This window comes from Melanaphis sacchari, unplaced genomic scaffold (genome assembly GCF_002803265.2).
Source record: "Melanaphis sacchari strain LSU unplaced genomic scaffold, SCAv2.0 Contig4_pilon_pilon, whole genome shotgun sequence".
NCBI lineage: Eukaryota > Metazoa > Arthropoda > Insecta > Hemiptera > Aphididae > Melanaphis > Melanaphis sacchari.
The window spans coordinates 6508460-6530251 of NW_020271335.1; the positions used below are offsets into that span (position 1 = coordinate 6508460).

The 21792-nt window shown below is 25.9% G+C and overlaps 1 protein-coding gene across 1 annotated transcript; it reads right to left on the reverse strand.

The window, feature by feature from the left end:
* Positions 1 to 1268: 1268 nt before the first annotated feature.
* On the reverse strand, positions 1269 to 20365 carry LOC112598819 (prominin-1-like). The gene is made up of 14 exons (XM_025345450.1): positions 19408 to 20365; positions 12998 to 13191; positions 9670 to 9857; positions 5843 to 5938; positions 5569 to 5771; positions 5366 to 5498; positions 4349 to 4519; positions 4161 to 4260; positions 3336 to 3569; positions 3031 to 3262; positions 2549 to 2722; positions 2337 to 2465; positions 1627 to 1785; positions 1269 to 1567 (listed from the first exon to the last, which is right to left on the reverse strand). Exons 1-14 carry the CDS (start codon positions 20182 to 20184, stop codon positions 1406 to 1408), a joined length of 2952 nt encoding a protein of 983 aa, XP_025201235.1. The 5' UTR covers positions 20185 to 20365; the 3' UTR covers positions 1269 to 1405.
* Positions 20366 to 21792: the final 1427 nt, after the last annotated feature.

The following is a 21792-nucleotide window of genomic DNA, read 5'->3' on the forward strand; positions in this document are numbered from 1 at the left end:
TTAATACAACAAGATTAACAATCCCAAATTCAACTTTATTACATCGAGCTTATATATAAATCATAAGTTTTTTGTTCTTTATACATGTGTATTCATGTCAAATCTTGTATAATAATATTTCATATCATTCACCTGCTCTTAAAACGTCTTGAACTGTGCTTTTTTTCTATGAAATATTCTTTAAAACAAATTCTTCGTTCTCTTATCAATTAATTATAAAATAATAAATAGATACTTGCACAATAAATTGCTCAGTATAGAAACAATCATTATCAGTTCACGTGTAATAGATATGATTACTGTTGTATATATTGGTTATTATAATAATTATGATATTAATTATTTTTTTCATAAAATACTTAAAGGTTTTATTGTTTGTTATAACCTCGCTACCACACCCCTACAAAACTTAACGTTCACAGTCAATAAGAGATCGTACATCGTATTCATCGTAGGTAGTTAATAACTAAAATCAAAGCTAAGATAATTTCCTCAAAATCCAATTATCATATTTGTATTTTTTGACCAATATTAGTTGTCGCGTATTTAAAATTATGTTCTAACGATATCGTTTTGTTATAAAAATTGAATAAATATACAAAAAAGTAGATGTTTAATACCGAAGTAGGTACTTAACTTAAAATAAACTTTTATTAATATTTTAAAATGCCGAAAGATACACTATAGCAACAAGAAGATAACTGTAGTAATAACATAATAATGCATTATAAAATATAATCAAAATACAAACTAACAGATTTTTTATTTTTATTTTTAAATAGTTCACGTATTACTGTATTATACTTAATTAAGTGCAAGATATCGAGATACAAAGAAATATCAATCATACATTTTTAATTTTTAGACTAAAGATGGTCGACAGATTGTTTGGTGGCACAGTGTGTGAAATATAGGCACGGTTGTGGAAATAACAAACTCATGGTGCTTATTAAATTATATCACTCAAATAATTGTACTTACAAAGTCTGATAAATCAATTGAACGTCACCTTGTGCACCATGTTGTAATATACATTTTAGCGACCAAACTCTTTTATATTATAATATACTAGTCAACACATTTTAATTTAAAATAATTCATAAAAAACAGGTGTAATTTAAAGATATAGATAACAATAACCTGCAGGTATATATTATATATTTATATTATACCTATATTCTTTACTTTAATAACATAAAATATTAAAAAAATCTAATCAAAACCCATTACAATATAATATTTATTATTATAAGTTTACAAAACGTAGGAATAATATTATAATTAGTTAATTGTTTTAAAGTTTTCTCTATATAGTTTGGTTTAATATCAGCTAATACATTATTGATTAAATGTTTGAATTCTCTAATATAATATTTTTATTCGATGAATTTTCGACATTTTAAAGTTAACTACTCGTGCACATAAGTTCCATTGCCGGTGGTGGAGGTATGGTATATAGGGACATAGAAGTTAGCGGAGACTTATGAAATATTTTTAAATTTTTCACGACTGGTATTGTGGCGGTAACTGACATTGCGATGAAAAAACATATAACCCAAAATCCATTCTGAAAAATCAAAACGAAATAAAAATAAGTTTATGATTCTTAAGTAGTAAAAAACTCACTAAGGCGTCTAAAGATTGCCTGCAAACTAAATCTCTTCCAATTCGATACACATTCCATACGGGTCTGCACGATGCTGTTTCTGTTTTTACTGCTTCAGTTACATGAATCTTATATTTATCCAACAATAGTTTCAAATTGTTTATGTATTGAGCCATATTCTAAGATAGTACATTTTAAAGTAACAAAACATAATTTATTTTAATTTACCTAACCTAACCTAACCTAACCTTTGCATTGATTGCGTATATTATTATTTTAAATTATATTAAAGCTTCAACTTCATTGGTTTTTAGGCCACTTTATTTTAAAATTATTTATAAGTTATATAAGTTAAATTTTTAAGATAGAATAAAAAATAAATTAAAATATTCGATAAAAGTCTTACAATTTTTGACTTAATTTTAGTGTTAAAAAAAGTGTTAACTGCTGCAGTGTTTTCTGCTTTGAAGGCTTGTTGTATTGAGAACGGGTAATCGAGAATTTGATAGGTTTTTGAGTATTTAGAGTTGGTGATCATTAATGTTATATACGTTACATATTTGTGCTGAATTTTTAGTGATAAAGTGTGCGCGGGTAAGGAGAGTGTATCTTATTCATCCTCGGGTGATGAGTATATAATATTATTATAATAAATTAATTGTTTAATGTTTACTATTATACGATTCATTACTTAAAAGCATTTTCTTTTAATATAATTACTATGATATACCTTTCGCAATATTTGATCAAAATCAGAATTTTCAATTCTAGTATACGCATTTGCCCAAGTCCGGTTTAAAGATTCTGATAGTGGTTGCATTTCAACTTCCATTAATGTTAAATGATAGAGTAACATATTCTGTAATAGAGTTATTCATGGATTTTGGATTTGAAGATAGTCAAAACAAACAAGTTGTTCAATACACTAGTAATATTTCTCACTTTCTTCTGATTCATTGGGTTCAACATATTTTCAACTAAATCCGTAATATTTGTCACTACACGCTTCAATGTCAATTTAAAATTATTGGAGAATGTGGTGGTTTGTGTTGAAAGTGCACCGAGTTGATCGCGTAATAAAGTCACCCGGCCATGAGCCAACGAAGACTGCAAAATCTGTAAAATTAAATAAAATTATGATGGTTATCTTACATTATTTAGTGTGACATAATATTTAATGTATAAATTAAGTTGTAATATAATCTTACATTTATTGAAACAATGGCTTAAAATAAAACAAAGAGAAATGGTAACTTGAAAATTAATATTGAAGATTTGATATTAAATAGTATAAAATAGGAGTAAACTGCAATAAATTTATTGTTATTTTAAAGCACAATATATTTTTTATCTACGTATCTTAACATCACAGTTTGTATTTAAACACATAGGGTAGATTATAGTTGTGTGTAAATAAATCTTACGAGACTTCGAAACTTTTCAAAGTCCAAGTTTGTTGATTCAGCAATTGGTTTCAATGCATCAGCAGTGGACGGTGGTCTGTTTAAATCCAATTCTATGTAGACCCTTTTGGTTTTGAGACTATCCAGAGCATCCATAAGACCTGGCCATTTGTTGTAATCTGAATTAGCTTCTACGTTAAATACTTTATTTAAATGAAGCGTAGCGTGCGCTGTACGATTTTCTCTGCACAATCTAAAATAAAAGGAGAAGAAAAATATGTAAAAATATATCAAACAGTTATTTAGATTCGAATAAAACCAATTACTCGATGACTTCGTTGAATGGAGCTGTGGATGTTTCATTGCCAAAGATGAACCACGAAAAGAATCCACGTTCATTTGTTATAGACGGACAATCCATTATTTTTGTTACAGTTTCATACATAGGTTCGTCATATAATGGTTTACAAATATTGACTTCACCGTTGCTGCTTAAAATCAAACCCACTAATGCCGCTGTCCAAAGTACTAAACTAGTCAATCTCATTGCGTTTACGCAGCTAAATTTTTTTTTCAAAAAAAAAAAAAAAAAATTTACATAACTGCGTACAATTTTATTACATTATACCAATAGGAGAAATATATATTTTGTTTTTCTAATACTGTTTCTATATGGATTATTTAGAAAAATAATCTAAATTTTAAACATTAAAATGCGGTTGACATTTTACCGTTAGTAAAATCCATCATTAATCATTATTAAACATATATATTTCTATAAGACTTTGAAAAAGTTATTGGTAATAGTCAATAGTATTAAACTTTAATAAAAGTTGTATACATTAAAACAAAAGTCTTGTAGTTAATGTGGTATAAGTTATTTAATCGATTTACATTGTCTTTTATTTTATTCTGATTCGAGTTTTGTATTTTTGTATTTTGTATTAAATATATATTTAATATAAAATATTCAAACGGAACATAGTAAATATCATCGAATTTATCATAACGTATTAATTGACTTAATATGAAATTATTATTTCGTGTTTAAAACAATATATTTGACTTATGTGCACTGTACAACATAAAATCAAACCTATATAATACGATTATTTGTTTTAGATTTAAAGACTAATTTTAAGTTATCTTACCTAAAAAAGTAGCATTTAGCCCAAGTTGTATGCGAACAATAATTTACCACAATACTGCATGCTAATAAAATCCAAACTAAAAGTGCAGCGATTGCTATTCCTATACGGTACTCATAAAATTAGTTTCAATTAAACAGAGAGTACATATTATATTATAAATATATTATATGTAAATATTAATAGCTTACCAATACTTATGGACCACCTATACACTTCTATTTGTTTCAAGTGATTTAAGTAATTGCTAGCTAATTCTTTTATGTCCATTAATTTTGAAATAAGTTTACGTGTATGACTTTCATAAGGATATATTGAAAATTCTAATTGACGTCTGCGATCCATTAAAGCTTGTTTTATACCTTAATAATGATAACAAAAAAATTATATCTATTGAAATATGTTATTATAAATTATAATCATTTTAGTTAGCCGTTAGGTATAATAAAACGATATCAGTGTTTCTTATCCATTTTTTGATAAATTTTTACAAAATATTAAAATTATTTATTTAAAAAATATGTATATTATATACCAAAATAAGCATTATTTTTTCATATGTAAAACGTAATTAGTAGATGCTCAAATATTCAAACGCATACATACATATTTTATAAGAAACAATTTGTTTAGAACTTCAAAATCCTTATTAATTTACAACTTTAATGATGGTTTATAAATTTAAGTAAGTATTTAAGGCGATAAAGCAAATAATATAAAGACATTTCACATTTGGTACAATTTAAAAATTCAAGTTAAATAAAATTTCCTTTTACTTATCAAAAATTTGAAAATAACTTACTTCTATGAAAAACTAAAATGTTACTAGACTATTTATTATTTATCAATGATTTATTCAACGAAAACATTTAAAGAATATATTTAGAGCTAGGTAAGTAATATAAACATCGTATATCAATATCTTATTTTATCCTTGTACATTCTATTATATTTAATTAATATAATTATTACAAAATACAAAACATTCATAGTATAAGAGAAAATATAGTTATGGTCAATATATATAGTGATTAATAGTTGAAAGGAAAACATTTACTTTTAATTTTCGATACCTATTCAAGAACTTTATATATCCAGTTAGGGATGTTGAAACTAATCACCTACATTGTTGAGACTGTGTTCGATGGTTATATAAGAAGTCATAATGGTTATTAAAAGTTATATTAGTATACGATAATTTTACTTACGCCATCTTTCTTTTTCCGTCTGTTCATTTAAAGCTTTTGGAATGTTTGCACTTTCAGCCGATGTCAACGGTAGACTCGATAGTCCGTCGTTTTCTACTTCTAAAACGCTTGTGACTACATTTATTAAATCATCCTGTGAATAATAAATAATAAACAGTAAAAACTATATTACGTAATAACGTCTACGATGTATTATTACACACCAAATATGTATAATTCTCTGGTTGCAACTTGTTACCGGAAATCATATCACACATGACAGATACTTCAAGAGGGCATCGTTCAGGTACCATTTGAAGTTCAATATTTGATTCGATTATTTTATTGTTGTATTTAATAATGTCTTCCCTTACTAATTCAGCTTGGGAAATTACATCCTTTGCTTTTGGAAATATTTTCTGAAAGTCTAAAATACAAATATTCAAACATAATTTATACAGATTGTCAAATATTGTATGAATAACAGTCAATCATCACCTTGAACTACTCTAGAAACATTAGTTCTGGAACCAAATCTATGACTAGGGCCGTATATTTCATTTTCGATCGGTCCTCCCAATTGTTCTGATATGTCTAAAACGAAATAAACCAATAAAAAAAAAAAAAAAACAAAACAAAACAAACTGTTATTGATTTTTATACTTGTATAATATTTAAGTTTATGTTGGATATAAAATTATGTATCGGTTTATGTGACTTTATTATTATAAAGCTGTTTAGAAGGCCTATTTTCCTTATCAAGATTTTTTTCAAAGAGTATAAAGCTCGTAAATAATTACATTCCTGGTTCATTTTCTTCATGGTCTACTTATGTTGGTTGGTTAAGTACGAATCCTTGTTATGGAGAAACTACACAATTAAATCAAAAGAACGATTTGTAGACCACTAAATAACTGCAGGAGAACGCAGATTATAAACAAATTAAATTAACATATAAATATAAACAGTAGACGTATTTCATGTTTTTGAGTGTTCGCCTCATTAAGTATACGCCAATCGTTAATCTTTTACGCTTTGTATTTTGTTTACGGACTATGTATTGTTTTATTATATAAGCAAATGATTTTTTTTTTTATATATTTTTTGACATACGACATTTTATTTTTTAACTTACTGACTAAAAATTTATAAGGAATTTTTATACATAAAAAAAATTCTTTGGATCAGCGACTGTCAACTATTTTATTTCAAATTACAATCTAATATTAACATAATTTAAATTATTAGGTAACTGGTAATTTACAATAGTGTAATATTTTACACTTAAATCACTTTAACAATGTTCAATGAGAAAAAAATATCCACTTTTTTTAACTTAAATGCAATTTAAAAAATGATAATAATAGTTTTTATGAAATATGGGTACTGTAGTTACTAGTTATGTTAAATTGTGTTAATATAAAAAGTTCTTTTTATACTTTTTATAGAGCATGTAATACTAAATACATAGTGTTTATTTTAATACCTACTATTATAGCCATATTTATCGATTTATCAAATAAATAAAGTAAAGAGATGTGATTAGGAAGACATTTTTAGCATCCTCGTCTTGTTTAATTTTTAAATGATTTAAATCAATAAAATATTTGTTGTTTATTTAATTTATGTACCAAATGAAATTTTCAGGAAATAAATAACTAATTTTAATATTCAATAAAAAATATATAGGTATATTTAGATCAATTAAAAATTGAAAATTTAACTTATATTATAAAAAGAAATCGTTGTAATTATATTACGACGTGTTAACTATAAAAAATCGGAGGAATATCATAAAATGTATTTAAAATGTTTAATACAATGTTTTTATAATGTTTGAAAAAAAGAATTGAAATAAATATAATATTTTTATAGAAATAATAACTTATTTGTTCTAAATCGCACGATCAAACATCATTTTAAATGTGGAAAAAATATTATCGATAATTATTTACTATGATTTTCTAACGTGAATTTTCATAGAATACTTATTTGAAAAAAAATATGTCCAACGATTCATCATCAAACTAAAATATTTTATTTTTATTGATATTATTTACTTGTTATATTTTTTATATCTTATGATCTGATAATATATATATTTTTTTTACTTAAGGTGTAATTAAAAAAAAATATACTCAAATCAATTTTATGGTGGTTCAGTTGATTTTTAATACACTCCTTGAGATTTAATGAGAAATATTCGCAAATATTACTGTAGTGATACTATTGTTAATGACTTCAGCTTACACTCATTTTTAGAAAAAGGCGACGAAAATTTCCACATGACCTACTTAATCGAAAGATATATACATACCTACGCGCACACACACACACACACACGCACATACACACAAACACACACACACACATATATATATATATATATATATATATATACATTTATACTGTTAGAGTCGTCTATGAAGTACAAGTACGTTTCAAAATCTGTGAAATAATTTACTTTTTTTTCAAATTGTATTTTAATTGCTATCTTATATATTATACAATTTTAATTTTTAAATGAATTTGCTTATCAATAACTTCATATTTATTATATTTTATTTACTAAAATTAATTTGTAACGATTATTACAAATATATACATATACATATATATATATATTAATTAAAAATAATCGTTTTCTATTAACGAAATGCAAATAAGTTTCAATCAATAGCTTACAAAATCAACAAATTAAGTAACCAGGAATTTAAAAGTTGCAGTTTAGTAATTGATCATAAAGAGAAAATGGAAAAAAATGAAAGCTACTTATTAAACATAGCGCGTTTTATTATCAAAGGGTTATAAAACTGAAAAGTCGTAAAATATATAAGTCGAGTGAAAAAACTTACTTTTAATATTGAATCTGTTCTAGATGATAGATTAGAGGGGGGAAGAATACACAATTGAGATGGGTAATTTTATTTTATTCTCTTCAATCATATATATCTTATAAAATTGACTGTAGAAATAATTAGAAGTCACGTCAAAGTTCATTCATCTTGCAGATTATCTTTCTAAGTTATTTCTAAAATTTATACTCGAATTGGAATTAACATTGACTGAAATGAAATTGAATGTCGAGAAAAACAAAAATGAATACTTGGAATAACAATGCAAACTCAAGTTAAAATTATAAGCTTAATATTTTAATTTTATTTAAATAAATATGCATATGGATACAATTGTATTTGATAAAAAAAATTTATAAAATTTAAAAAAATTACAAATTTATTTTTATTCAAAATGTTGCCAATGTTTGTTTGAGTATGCGTGATATGCTTTTGTGTAAATGTAAACAATTATTATACTAGTCTGTAATACTGTAATTTAATCAGAAATATTTCTATGACTTGCGATTTATTAAAATAATAGGCTATTTATATCATAAAAGAAATTTATAACTTTATATCCACTAAACACTGGTATATTAAGTGATTTGAGCACCGGAATTATACCAATTTATAAATACAAAATATAAGCAATAAGTAGTAATTATTATAAAATTAGTCTAATTTACACCTATTGGATTATGTTTACAATTTGTGTATTGATTACTGCTTATTATTGAGTATTAAAATTGTAATTTTATTTTTGAGATAAGAAATTTAGTAACGTAAACAAATTCAAAATTGAAATTAAAATCCGAAAAGTAGGTTGATAATTTATTTTTAAATTGACTAAAAAATTAACGGGTTTCAAGGACCTTTACATAATTAATAATTATTACTGCAAAAGAATAGTAATATTGTTTTAAGTAGTTTAAAACTAAATAAATCATCTTCGTAAAAATGATGAAGCTTATTAATTTTAATTAATATTACTTTTATAACTGATTAGTTGTCAACTACATCTAAAATGTATAAATGATCTTTCATTATTTACTTGAATATTTAAAAAAATATTTATACAACATTTAAGATTTTCTTTTTATTTTCTACAGTTTATTGTTTTGTGTTAATGATTTAAATAACTCTATTATGCCTATTATAAAAAGAATGTATTATTATTTATATTTTTAATAAATATAATAAATAATATACAATTAATTTTTTATATAAATAATTTTATTTTATATTTATTTGTGTTACTAGTGTTACTACTATTTTTAATATTAATTACTATCTTTTTAATGATATTTATTTAGTTAAGATTTTCACAAAAAAATTAAGAATAATATTAGTTTTTGATCATTCTTTAACGTATTATTACACTTACAAAATTTATAATTTAATTAAGTAGTTATAATTTGTACCTATTATTATTGAACTAAAAATATAATATGAATTATTATATTAGAATATTGGCTAATGACATTATACCGTCTAATTTTGAGAAAATCGCATCTGTCGTCGAATCCATTGATCCGATGGTTATGGTCCTGATTTGTTTTTGAGTGATGGAAAACATATCCACCAAGTCACCGACGCCAAACTCTATTAAGTCTCCAACACTTGACACAGCAGATCCCATTGTCTCGTTTGTTACTAATAATCCGCAAGCACCAGCCCTGAATATGTACTTATATTTTAATTTATTATAATAACTAATTATGGTATTAATATTGGAAATTTCTAACGAACTAAGGGACATAAATACAATTAAATTGCACCATCCAATTATAGAGTATAAATGAGTATATTCATACAAAGCCTTCAAAGCAGTTAAACTCATTACGTGAACTTTATAACGGTCGTATATTTTTTCCCGGACACGAAATATTTACACCATAAATCCGGTTCCCCATTTAATGTACATTCTTATAACGCCAAGTATTTAAAAGGTGGAATTCCTGTTTCCAATAATACACGACATTTCTAACACTCACTATAAGATAGTACAGAATAAAATAAACTTAAAATTTAATATTGAGTATATAATATTTTCTACAAAGAAATATTTTGTGATAAATATGAAAATTATAATTCATAAAACACGTCAACTTTAAAAGTAGGTTCTAATAAATGAGAATGATATTTTCCACATTTACTAACAATAATATTGTATAAATATGTACAGCTAATGTTTCAATGTTATTCATGTATTAATAAATAGTTAATCCATTTACACGAAAACAGTTTCAAATCATTAGGATCTCATATTAAATGTTTTAGATACAATTTAGTCATTTTTCATGAAAGATTTTTAACGTAGAAATAATATTGAAAAGAAATCTTAAATCAATATTTTATTTTAGAGTGATTTTGTTTTGTTTATAAAGTTATAAAATCTTGAAGCACTTTTACTTTATTAAAACAATTTATTCAATATAAATATATTATTGTAACTATTACTAAGATAAAACAAGACAATTGGAGTGACTGTAAGCCAAATAAATAAAAATTAAATTAAATTTTTTAATTAATTGAACCAAGTTTGTAAGTTGTACAATCCTAAAACATTTATTATAAGAACATGTATACAAATTTTTATGATTTATTGATTGATCTTTATTCTAAATATTTATTATTTGAATCAAACTATTCATTGCCGATTAGTGTAAATTATAATAGGAATTAAATTAAATTATTTTAGTGTATTGTATGTAATACGAGTACCTATTATAATGTTATAATTGATGATTCAAGTAAATAATATAATATTATGTTATTAGATACAAATATAAAATGTACATAGAAATTTAATATTAATATACCTAATCGAAATAAATAAATTAATGGGAAATAATTTTTATGATGCTTATACTGATGAAATCATTTAAAATGTGTCATATATTATTTTTTAATAGTTTTTTAATTATTATAGAAAGTATTAAAAAAAAGTCATTTATTAGTGATATTTTTATCCATGAAATTTTAGTATAGTAAATCACGGCATCGTTTTATTTTGAGACAACGCGATGGAGAGAATTTCCAGGCATATATTATAAGCTGACATAACTCTACAAGCAGATTTTGGTGATTTAAGAGTGAGGGGAGTGGTATAGACATATAAACGGGTAGCTGTGTCAATATTTTCCTCAATAATATACAACGGATTTTCTGTAATTTTCAGGAAGACTTCTGAGAAATTCCTAAAATGGAAATCTTGGATATTACACACAAACACAGTTCCGCTTTTACAGTGAAATTGACTGTAAAATACTTTTATATTTTAAACAGATAAAAGCCGGGTTCTTGAAAGGCATATTTTTTAATTTTTTTTTTTTTTTTTGAGGGGCGGTGATCACATAAAGTCAATATTATTTTTGTGTTACCAAAAAAACAGTTATCCATGCTACAATATCATAATATTGATACGCTAGTGTTTTCCACTGTATTTAAGTTCTATGTTTACCCACTATAGTCACTATGCACAGCCGTAACTACCGTAAATTATGCACAGCACTGGGACTAACGGGGGTTTTAAATAAGTAATTATTTTACACTTAAACTATGATATAGAAGCGTGGTGGTAAAACCTGTCGTAGAAGCGAATCGTTTACTTAAAATAGTGGAATAACAAAATACTGCATGTACGTATAATAGGTAGGTAACAGTCTTTAGATCACTATAATACTGAAGATTATTGTCATTAATATTTTATGAAAACTTGATTTATTATTTTGAAAATCTATTAGACATATATGTGCGGCAGTGCTTATAGTGAGTAATCGATTTACCAACAAACAAATTTATTTTTCGGGGAAAAAAAACAAAAGAAATGATTTACAAAATGAGACATAATTCGTTGCTTTCTTGAGATGAAACGCATTCGTCGATTATCGTTAATTAATACAGTTACACTAATAACACCGTTTACAAAATTAATGAAAGAGTACTTAATTTGTGTTTAAATGAATGATTTATTATGGACAGATAGAAACCAGTATCATATGGATACGTAAGTCTTTTGGTTACCACATTTCATAGACTACCTATTATAAAATTTTATTGGGTTGAATTAAAATTTTTTTTCATTGATTTTTGAGTTCTCGTATTAGAGTTTAGATAAAAAAAAAATTTTCAATAGATATTAGTGATATGACATTCAAAAGTCTGCCCAATAAAGTTAATTAACTGTTAAATTTTAAATGTTTTTATTAATTAACCATTGTTGGTAAACATATAGACTATAGTTATTGGTGGTAAGTAAACTCATTATTTTATAGTAAAATAAACCGAGACTAATTAATTTTTTTTTTTATTTAGTAACAATAATAAAATAATTATAAATTATAATTTTTTTTTTGTGATAAATATGATTGTTAACGTCTTTTATAATATATTATATTATATTTATATAGGTTTTATTAAGCAATTTAAAACTATAAATTTTTAATGAAAAAAGAAAAACTCTATACCAATTACCAATATAGTTTGTGGTTTTTTTTCAAATAACTTGGAAAGTATTGTGAATGTTCATGTATGGTCTCTCTAAAGTACCATCTGTGTACAGTTTTAAAATCTGTTGAGGGATCGTAATTTTGAGTTTTTTCGTTATAAAATCGTGACCGAAAAATACAAAACTAAAAATTAAATATATGATATAATATTATATATTAGTTTGCTTTGCTCCATAATAGCAATAATTACCCGTACTTTTCGACAAACATTTATTGACACAATCAAATATTAAATGTCATAAACAAACATTAATTGTTACAAACAAAAATTATCCATTCGTTTTGTTCACGGGTGTCGTACTCACCCTAACATAAGTAGAAGCATTTGAATGGCAACGACCAGCACACCCTTTTTGCAACCCGACTCCCAGCCAGTGTCTCCTAACCACTTAGCCTCTTTGTACCGCCTCTGCCAATAAACGCCGTATCTTGCTAGTATTAAACCGCAGAATATCATTAAGGCGCAGACCACAGCCAGTGGCCATTCATACGGCAGTATCTAGAAAATGTCATAAAATATCATTGTTAATATTTGAAAATTTGATTACTTACTTTCGAGAACAAAATTATCGATCTGTTTTAATCGTAATATGTATTTTAATATATAACACGAAACCATAAAACAAATGTAGAGGTATTCGATTGACATATATGAGCTCGACTGACCGCGGAAACGGGAATCGATAATTTTTTTAAACTGTCGTCGGTAGAAAAATTATATGAAGAGTATTGTTTACCTACGTCTTTTACGATGGGTTCACTGTGTACATTTTATAATCATTTTCATCAGCTACGGAGTTATTTGTAAAATTATGTTTGAGGATATTAAATAATATTGATAAATAATAGTAAATAATTACAAAATTATATATGACTTAATATTAGATTGTATAACTGCTGGGCCACGCTATCGTATTGAATATACTCTTAGTATGATTGGAGTTAAGCTATTTGTACTTTTATGGGTTCCAGTTTAGATTTATATTACTTTTTAGTGTATTTGTTATTAAAAAAAAAAAAATTATTTTGAATTCTGAGTATTATTTCTAAACATTTAAATAATATTATAAGCTTTACACAATATTTTTTTAACATATTACATTATTCTAATAGATATATATTAATTTAATTATTTTAGTAATTAACACTGAATATATTTAAAACTTAAAAAGTAAATTATTTCTTTTGCAATAAGTTTGTTACATTTTTTAACTTAAATTATTATACCTGTAAAAGTTTTGGTTTTCATAGATTCACCAGGGAATACTTTTTTTCGTCCTAAAAGATTTTTTAATTTTTTTTTAAATAACCTCCGAAAAGTTAGCTCATATTTTTAATAGCAATAATCATTAATCATTATACTTTAATAAGACACTTTTTATTTCAATATAAATATTTAAATTTTTAATATTTCAATAATTTAGTTTTAAAAAATTTTCAGCTTAATCATTTATATGTTCAATACATCAATTATTTATTGAACTAACTTAATACATAAAAATAATAGCAAACAATAAATATTGTTAACAATACAATAGTGAATCCATAAAATTATTTCAATGTACACTTTTATTATAGTCTTCAAATATTGGATAAGTTGAGTATTGTTTTTTATCAACATTAGCTAAATAAAGATTTACACAAAACTATTTATTTAAACAAAATGGTTTACAAATGAAATAAAATATTTGAAATATATTGCTTTTCAAATCATTTTTTTATTTTTCTGTACATCAAAAGAAAAAAAAATCACGATATCTCTATTTTTTTTTTACGTCAAATTTATAAGTTCCAATTTTTATAAAATTAAAACTCTTTTTTACATTATTTATACTTTCATGTGAAACTAAATCATTAGTTTTAAATATTATACGTAACTATTATATTCACTATTCATTTATTTACTTCTCATAGAGAATTTTACAAACAAAAATGTAAAAATTCTTAGAAGGCATTAATCCTTAACCAATAAACGTTAAAATATATTAATACTTTCCATGTTACGTTACATATTTTATAGTTGTACGAACTAAAATTTATATTTGTTAAAAGGTTTATTTATAAAATGGTAAAAAAAAGTTTTGAATATCTCAGATTGTGAGAATAACTAATTCTAATGGTTCGTGCTTATAAAATTTTTCATCTCAAGCAATAGTATAATTCAGTTAAAATGTTTTAATGTTTTATCTTGGATTTGTTACATTTTTTAAAGTACTGTTAATACTAAAGCTATACTAAGGTTGATATTATTGGTTTTTTTTTTTTTTGGTTTTCGTGACAAGTGTTTAAATTTGATTTTAGTTTTAGAAAGTAAAACTTAAATTGTCTAAAGTTTTTAAAACTGCTAAACATAATTTCGTGACCGACAATAAAATCATCAAGGTTTATTTCAAATCAAAGCTTTGGTTTGATCGCTACTTGTCAATTCAAACTTAATTTAAAATTACCATTGGAAAGTGTGTTTGTAAAATCAATTCATTTATTTTTAAATTCTAAAGACCGTCAGATCGTGAAGCTAAAACGTAGGTTAGAGTTCTGAAGTTTTTTAGTGCTTCTAATATTAAATTCTTTTGAATTTCACTAACTGTAGACGTTGTTAATATATATTGACAGCAAGCAAGAGTTCAACTATGAACAACATTGATTATTCTTCATACTAAAATCTTGTGTTCCCTTTTCATAATCTCGATCAAAAGAATCTTTTGAGGCGGTAAACTTACAAATGCACAGTTAGGAACAAAATGTTTTAATTTATTTAGTCGTAATCACGCATCTATAAATCAAGAGTATTCGCGTATTTGTAATTATCTGCGACCAATGACATATTCATGGAGGAGGGAGTATTTTAAACTTACAATATTATAAACTCAAAAAGTATAGATGGATTTGTTCGTTGTATAAATAAATACCCCCCTAACATCATTATTATGAGTTATTACTTATTACATATAAATATTAAATTAATTAAACTATTAATTTATCATGATATAGGAATTTTAAATAAATAAATTAGGTTATAATATTATAATACATTAATACATTTAACGTTATATCTTGTATAGTTGTGTTGTGTTATGTTTTATTTTTAATTTAGAATTTAAAATTTGTACTATCAGCAAATATTTTTTTCAAGTGGTTGCGGTAACCGTGACCCGTGGGAGAGCAAGGTATTGTGAATGTCATCTTAGTAAGGTTTTGTACTGAATTGATTATTTTTATATAAATAATTCATTGAAATATTAATGTAATCTAGAACCCATAGCTAGTTTTAATCGTTTTCAGATAAAGACTCAGCGAAATTTATATAGGTAAATGATATGAACAATACCTAACCTAACCTAATCTAGTCAACATTTGACGATTTCGTTATGATATACATTTTTTCAAAGGAGGATGTAAAATACCACCTATTATTGGAATAACCAAGAAAATAAGCCTTTGTCTTCGATTTTATTTAATAAAGAAAAAACACAAGCCATTATCTTATAAAAATTAATGCAAATGCTCAATATATTGATTTTTATTTTATTAAAATGTATGTATTTCTTATAAGGGTTTTTGGTTTTCAACTGCTCTCGGACAATTACGTCACAACCAATTGTCATAACTTTTGCTCCTATTAGTTCTTTTCAGGTCGGAGTTTCGAATCATTAACATTTTTAATATTGCATTGTTGTTCCCTATAATGATATTCAAGGAGGGACGGCAATGTAATGTACATAATTATTTTTACAATAGTTTATTATCCCTTTTTGAAACAAAAAAATTCTTTAAAAGCATAGATTCTATTCTGCGATTTGGTTATAGTTAAAATAAATTACTGTTTGTGTTGTCTGTAATGTTTCGTATAATAAATGCAGACTATTGGTCAGGTTATTTATCATATAAAGTATATCATACAAATCCACGTCTTTAGTAAAAATAAATTTTTCGTATAATATAACCAACGATGGTTTATTTTATACTCTCAACGATTTATTACCTTTGCCCTTATTATTATTAGAGCTAAATGGCTAAATACTGCCCAAATGCTCATCAGTATTATTCAAGTTTAAAATTATGGTTGAAAATTTTAAAAGTATACCAACTACTGAGTAACCGTAAACAATAGATGATCTATTGGGAATAATGATAATTATTGAAGACCAATGAAGTACTTTCGCAATCGTTTTATGTAATATAAAATTGATTTAGATTCTAGAATAATCTTAAACAAACAACCAAAATACTGAAAATATATTTTAATTGATAATTTAATTTATATTTGATGCCAATATTATACAATTTTATCAAATTAATTAATTAAATAATAATTGTACACCAATATAGCATTGAATTATTTTTTAATAATTATAAATTACTAACTAAATGAAAACTATAAAAAAAGTATTAAATGTGAATCTACATACCAAAAAATAACTTATAATTTCAAAAATAAATAATTATTGTTAGAAAACTATTATAATATATTATAATTATGGGTTCATAATGTAAAAATATATTGTTATGAACATAAACTTATTTTATGAGTAAAGCATAATTTAAATTACCTAGTAAAATAAATGTTTGATCTGAAAATAATTATGTACTAATGATCTAGATTTATATAATTAATTTGATTGGGTAGATTTATTAGATGTATCATTATGTAAAAACGTTCATCGATTTATATATACTTATTTATCAAAAAATATGATATTAACTACTAAGTATAGCAACAAAGCTTTTATGAACTACAACATTTTATCACGTTTTCCTCGATTAACAGTCGTATATGGGGTCATAAAAATGACACCGGCATTTTATACTCTTAGTTGGTATAGTGAAATAAACAAAATATATTATGGGTACGTATATAATGTATTATAGTGCAGAAAGATCGATAAAATCTGAAAACATTTAAAAAAAAGTTTCGATAGAAAACGAAAGTACTAATAGTTAGGTGTAATAATGAAAATAGTAAGTCTGATTGATTAAAATTTTACTGACTATTATTTTTTTTTGTAAAATGTTCTATTTTTTTGAATACAATGGTAATAGAAATTTTATAGAACCACCACATCTGAGGGTTTAAATTGTATAATATGTATAAAAAATAAATGTGCCCATTCTTTTTCAGTCACGCGTTTTTTTTTTTTTTTATGTTAGCGTAGGTATACACACAGCACAAAGGTGTTTATTATAATGTGTAATTTTGCACGTGCAGTATAAAATGTAAGATGTAAATACAGAGTGGTATAAATGATTCTGTTCGAACTTCGTCCATTCGTATGTACTAGGTAGAACCATAGATTAAATATATAATATAATAATAATAATAATATAATAATATAATATAATATATTATAATATATTTAATCTATGGTAGAACGTAGATAACGGATACACAATGTAATTCAATTAATTGTCCACGCTCATTATTTCGAAAAGTTTTAACTTAAACTTTTATACTTTCATCGTTATTAATTTTTTCTTATGTTTTTTACTTTTTTGAATAACAACACATTTTAATTTCATATTTCGCAGCACTACGTTATAAAAATATTTATTTTGAATGTGTAGCTTAATTAGTTATAACTTACAGTTATAAGTTATAAGAATTTAAAGTTTAAATGCGCAGAATAGTGTCCCAACATTTTTTTGAGTACTTCTATGCCATTGTTTATCGCTCATCTAAACTTTAAATATTAACTCATTAACTATTCTATTATAAAATTTGAACTTTATAATAATTATTATAATTACCCTGGAAAAATTTTGTTGCTGAATATGAGATTTAAAATGTTCATATTGTCAATTTTAATTCAAAAAAATAAAAACTTAAAACATGATAACAATTAAAAAATTAAAAAATTATTTATTTATATTTTCAAAAATATTATTTTAAAATGAAATTACATCATGCCAAAATTATATTTTCAAAAAACTTAAATCACAGAATTAATGACTCTAGATACTTAAATGGATTCCATTGTAAATATAGTTATATGCTGTGTATGTGCGATCAATTTTAAACTTTATAATATACTATATAGCGCGCTAAGCTTAAAGGAGAACAACTCAGATTAAAAACAAATTCTATTGTGGTTTTCTGTCATATATTGTATAAGAAGTTCGTGTTTGTGATGTACTTGAACTTTTGGATCTGATTTTCTGGACCACTATGTTTATTGCATACTACATACAATATTATATAAAATATGCACATACAAATCGTCTTAATACCTTTTAAACCATTGTTACTGAGACACATAATAAAAAAAGTTATTATTGACTCGAACTCAAACAAATTAAAATATAATATATCACATATGCCTGCTAACGAAATCGAAATAATAAGTCGATTTCAAATTTCAATGCACATTATATGTTCGGAAAAAAAGGGAAAAAAATTGTAATGTCATCAGTTCTTTCATACATTTAAGAGTGTGTGTAGGGTGGAATTTTACAGTCGTAATATTTTTTGTAATTTAAAGACTTGCTTTGAAATTGACTATAATATATGTATATACTATAAAGTATGTTATTTAATTGGAGTAATACTTTCCCCTCTCTAAAAAATGTTTACCTTGATTTAATTGTGTCTATATGCCTGCTATCGTCATGCTACCCCATCATTTACACTCCCAATAAATCAATATCTTTTTCACTTAACTTATTAATTTATAGGAACTAATAAATGACATAATAATTGTATACGCGTTATTTTCGTTACTTTTTTCGCCACGACATCCCATTCGTAAGGGTTGCTAAAGAGATCAAGAATGAGTTCAGCGGGTACGCTGTGCCACATGATCAAGTCTTCGGCCACGCTAATGAACCGGAGCCCGACGTCGCCCACCACGATTCCGACTCCAAACAGGTCGATCGCGGCCGCGGTCCTAGAACCTGCGCCGCCGTCAGACTTCGACGTCTGTTGGTCTAGTTTGACGTTCTCACCGAACTTGGCACTGGGGAAAACTCCGATCTGTTTGAAGGCTACTGGTCCAGCAGATATATTTGATGACGAGGAGGATTGTCTCACGGTGGTACGGCTAGCGTACGTGAGATCCATCATTCCCGGTTTACGGACGGCGAATAGGAACTCAGTAATGTGGGGCGCTGACGAAGTCTCGTTGTCGGTAGGTGATGACGATGACGTCCGGTTTTCCGCAAATAACGTCGACGATAAAATCGTCGTTTCGTTGGCGGGTGGTGACGACGACCAAAAAATCGGATTTTCAATTTGTGGCGGTAAAGGTGACAAGGACGTCAGGTTTTCGGTGTCCAACGTCGGCGACCAAGATGTCGGGGTTTCGGTAGGCGGTGACAAAGACGTTATGCCTATGTCGGTAGTGAGCCGAGGTTCGGTGGTAGTAGCCACCGCTGGCCGTGTATTGCACAGATGCGTAACGTTTACGGTAACCATCGCGGCAGTCGTCACAGTCGTCATCGTCAGTAAACATGACGTCGCGCAGTAGATGTACGGCAAAATCGATGGAGGCCGTTGCATCGTGACTCACAATGTATAGTATGATTAAGAGCGATGTATTTTATCAAACGTGATTTAGTCCTATATAAAAGTATATAACGTTTACATCTAAGAATTTATTGCCGCGTACACGTACGTACGGTGTACGACATAATAATAATATATAGGTAGATATTGGGCATAGACGCACACACGCACTTGTGCCAAGCCGGAAACGACTGGCCACCGTGGCGGATTATTACGTCGGCTGATGCTCACCCGAGTTTTTAAAAGGTTTCCCGTGTACGCAAGGATCAACGGACCGCATAACTACGGCGGAAAACCTGCACCGACCGCCACCACCGGTGCACCCGCTTGTAGTTCGACCCCACGCGACCGCACGCCACTGGCATTTATGTGCTCGGCCGAGACCGCCTTATGTATTATACAGAATGATTCACCAATCGTGTTATCATGTTCACTCGTCTCTTTTTCTTTAATAATGCAGTTATTTGAAATCTGATTTTTAGAACTAAGTGTAGTTTTAAGTTTAAAATCATATTTTAAAATTCTTCAGATTTGATGTACTACTTAATGAGTATCCTGTTGAGATCAAACTTCTATTTTTCAAATAACAACTCCTTTTATCCATTTTAAATTGTTTATTAGACATGAGAATAATGACGTATTAAAATCAAAATTTAAATGAATGTAATTTTTGAGATATTTCACTCTTTATACTAAGGACAGTATAGGTTCACAATAATGAGTTTGGAATTAAAAGAGGTATTTGAAAATTTTAGTAATTAACATCAATTTATCCGCATTTATTATTTTTAAAGATAATTTAAGTATAACAAATACTTGATTAAATATTATAACTATTTTATATTTTTATAAAAGCATTTTTAAGGATTATTAATTATAGTATAAATATTTAAGAACCGAAGAAACTATACTCGTTTAAATTTTGAATAAGACACATCAAAATTTCAAAAACTTATTGCAGTAACAAAATGAAGGAAGGATCCTCGTTGAAAATAGAAGTTTAGATCACCAGAAAACATTTCTTCAGTAGCTTAAAAAAATCTCAAGAATTTTAAATTATGGCCTTTAAGTAAATTTAAAAATTTTAATAAATTCATTACCTATTATATGAAAAAAATAATTGGATATTCATACTTTATTTATCACTCTGTATACACATATACACATACGTAGCAGAGCTCAATAGTATCTATGTATATATCTATTTACTTACGTATATAATAATATATATTGGTGTTTCCAATAAATATAGAGTATGCCAAACGCCCATACACGATGTGAATAAAATGTTTAATAATTTTATATCTATAACCGTGATTTTATGTATGTGGCCCCCGACTCACCATCTGCTTTCTCGACATTACGATGAATGACGTGCTTAAAGATTAAAGACTCGTTATTTTTACTGATGCGCCGATTTTTCTCGCCCTGCAAGTGTGACTAAATATATGACGTTATAAATAGTGATTTGTAAACATATCATTATTGTTGTATTTATATAGGTAAAAATAAATATGTAAGTGGGTAATAGTACTTCAGATTATTGTAATGACAAATGCCGGTTCATCTTTATAAATTAAATAATATAGATACATTATATGT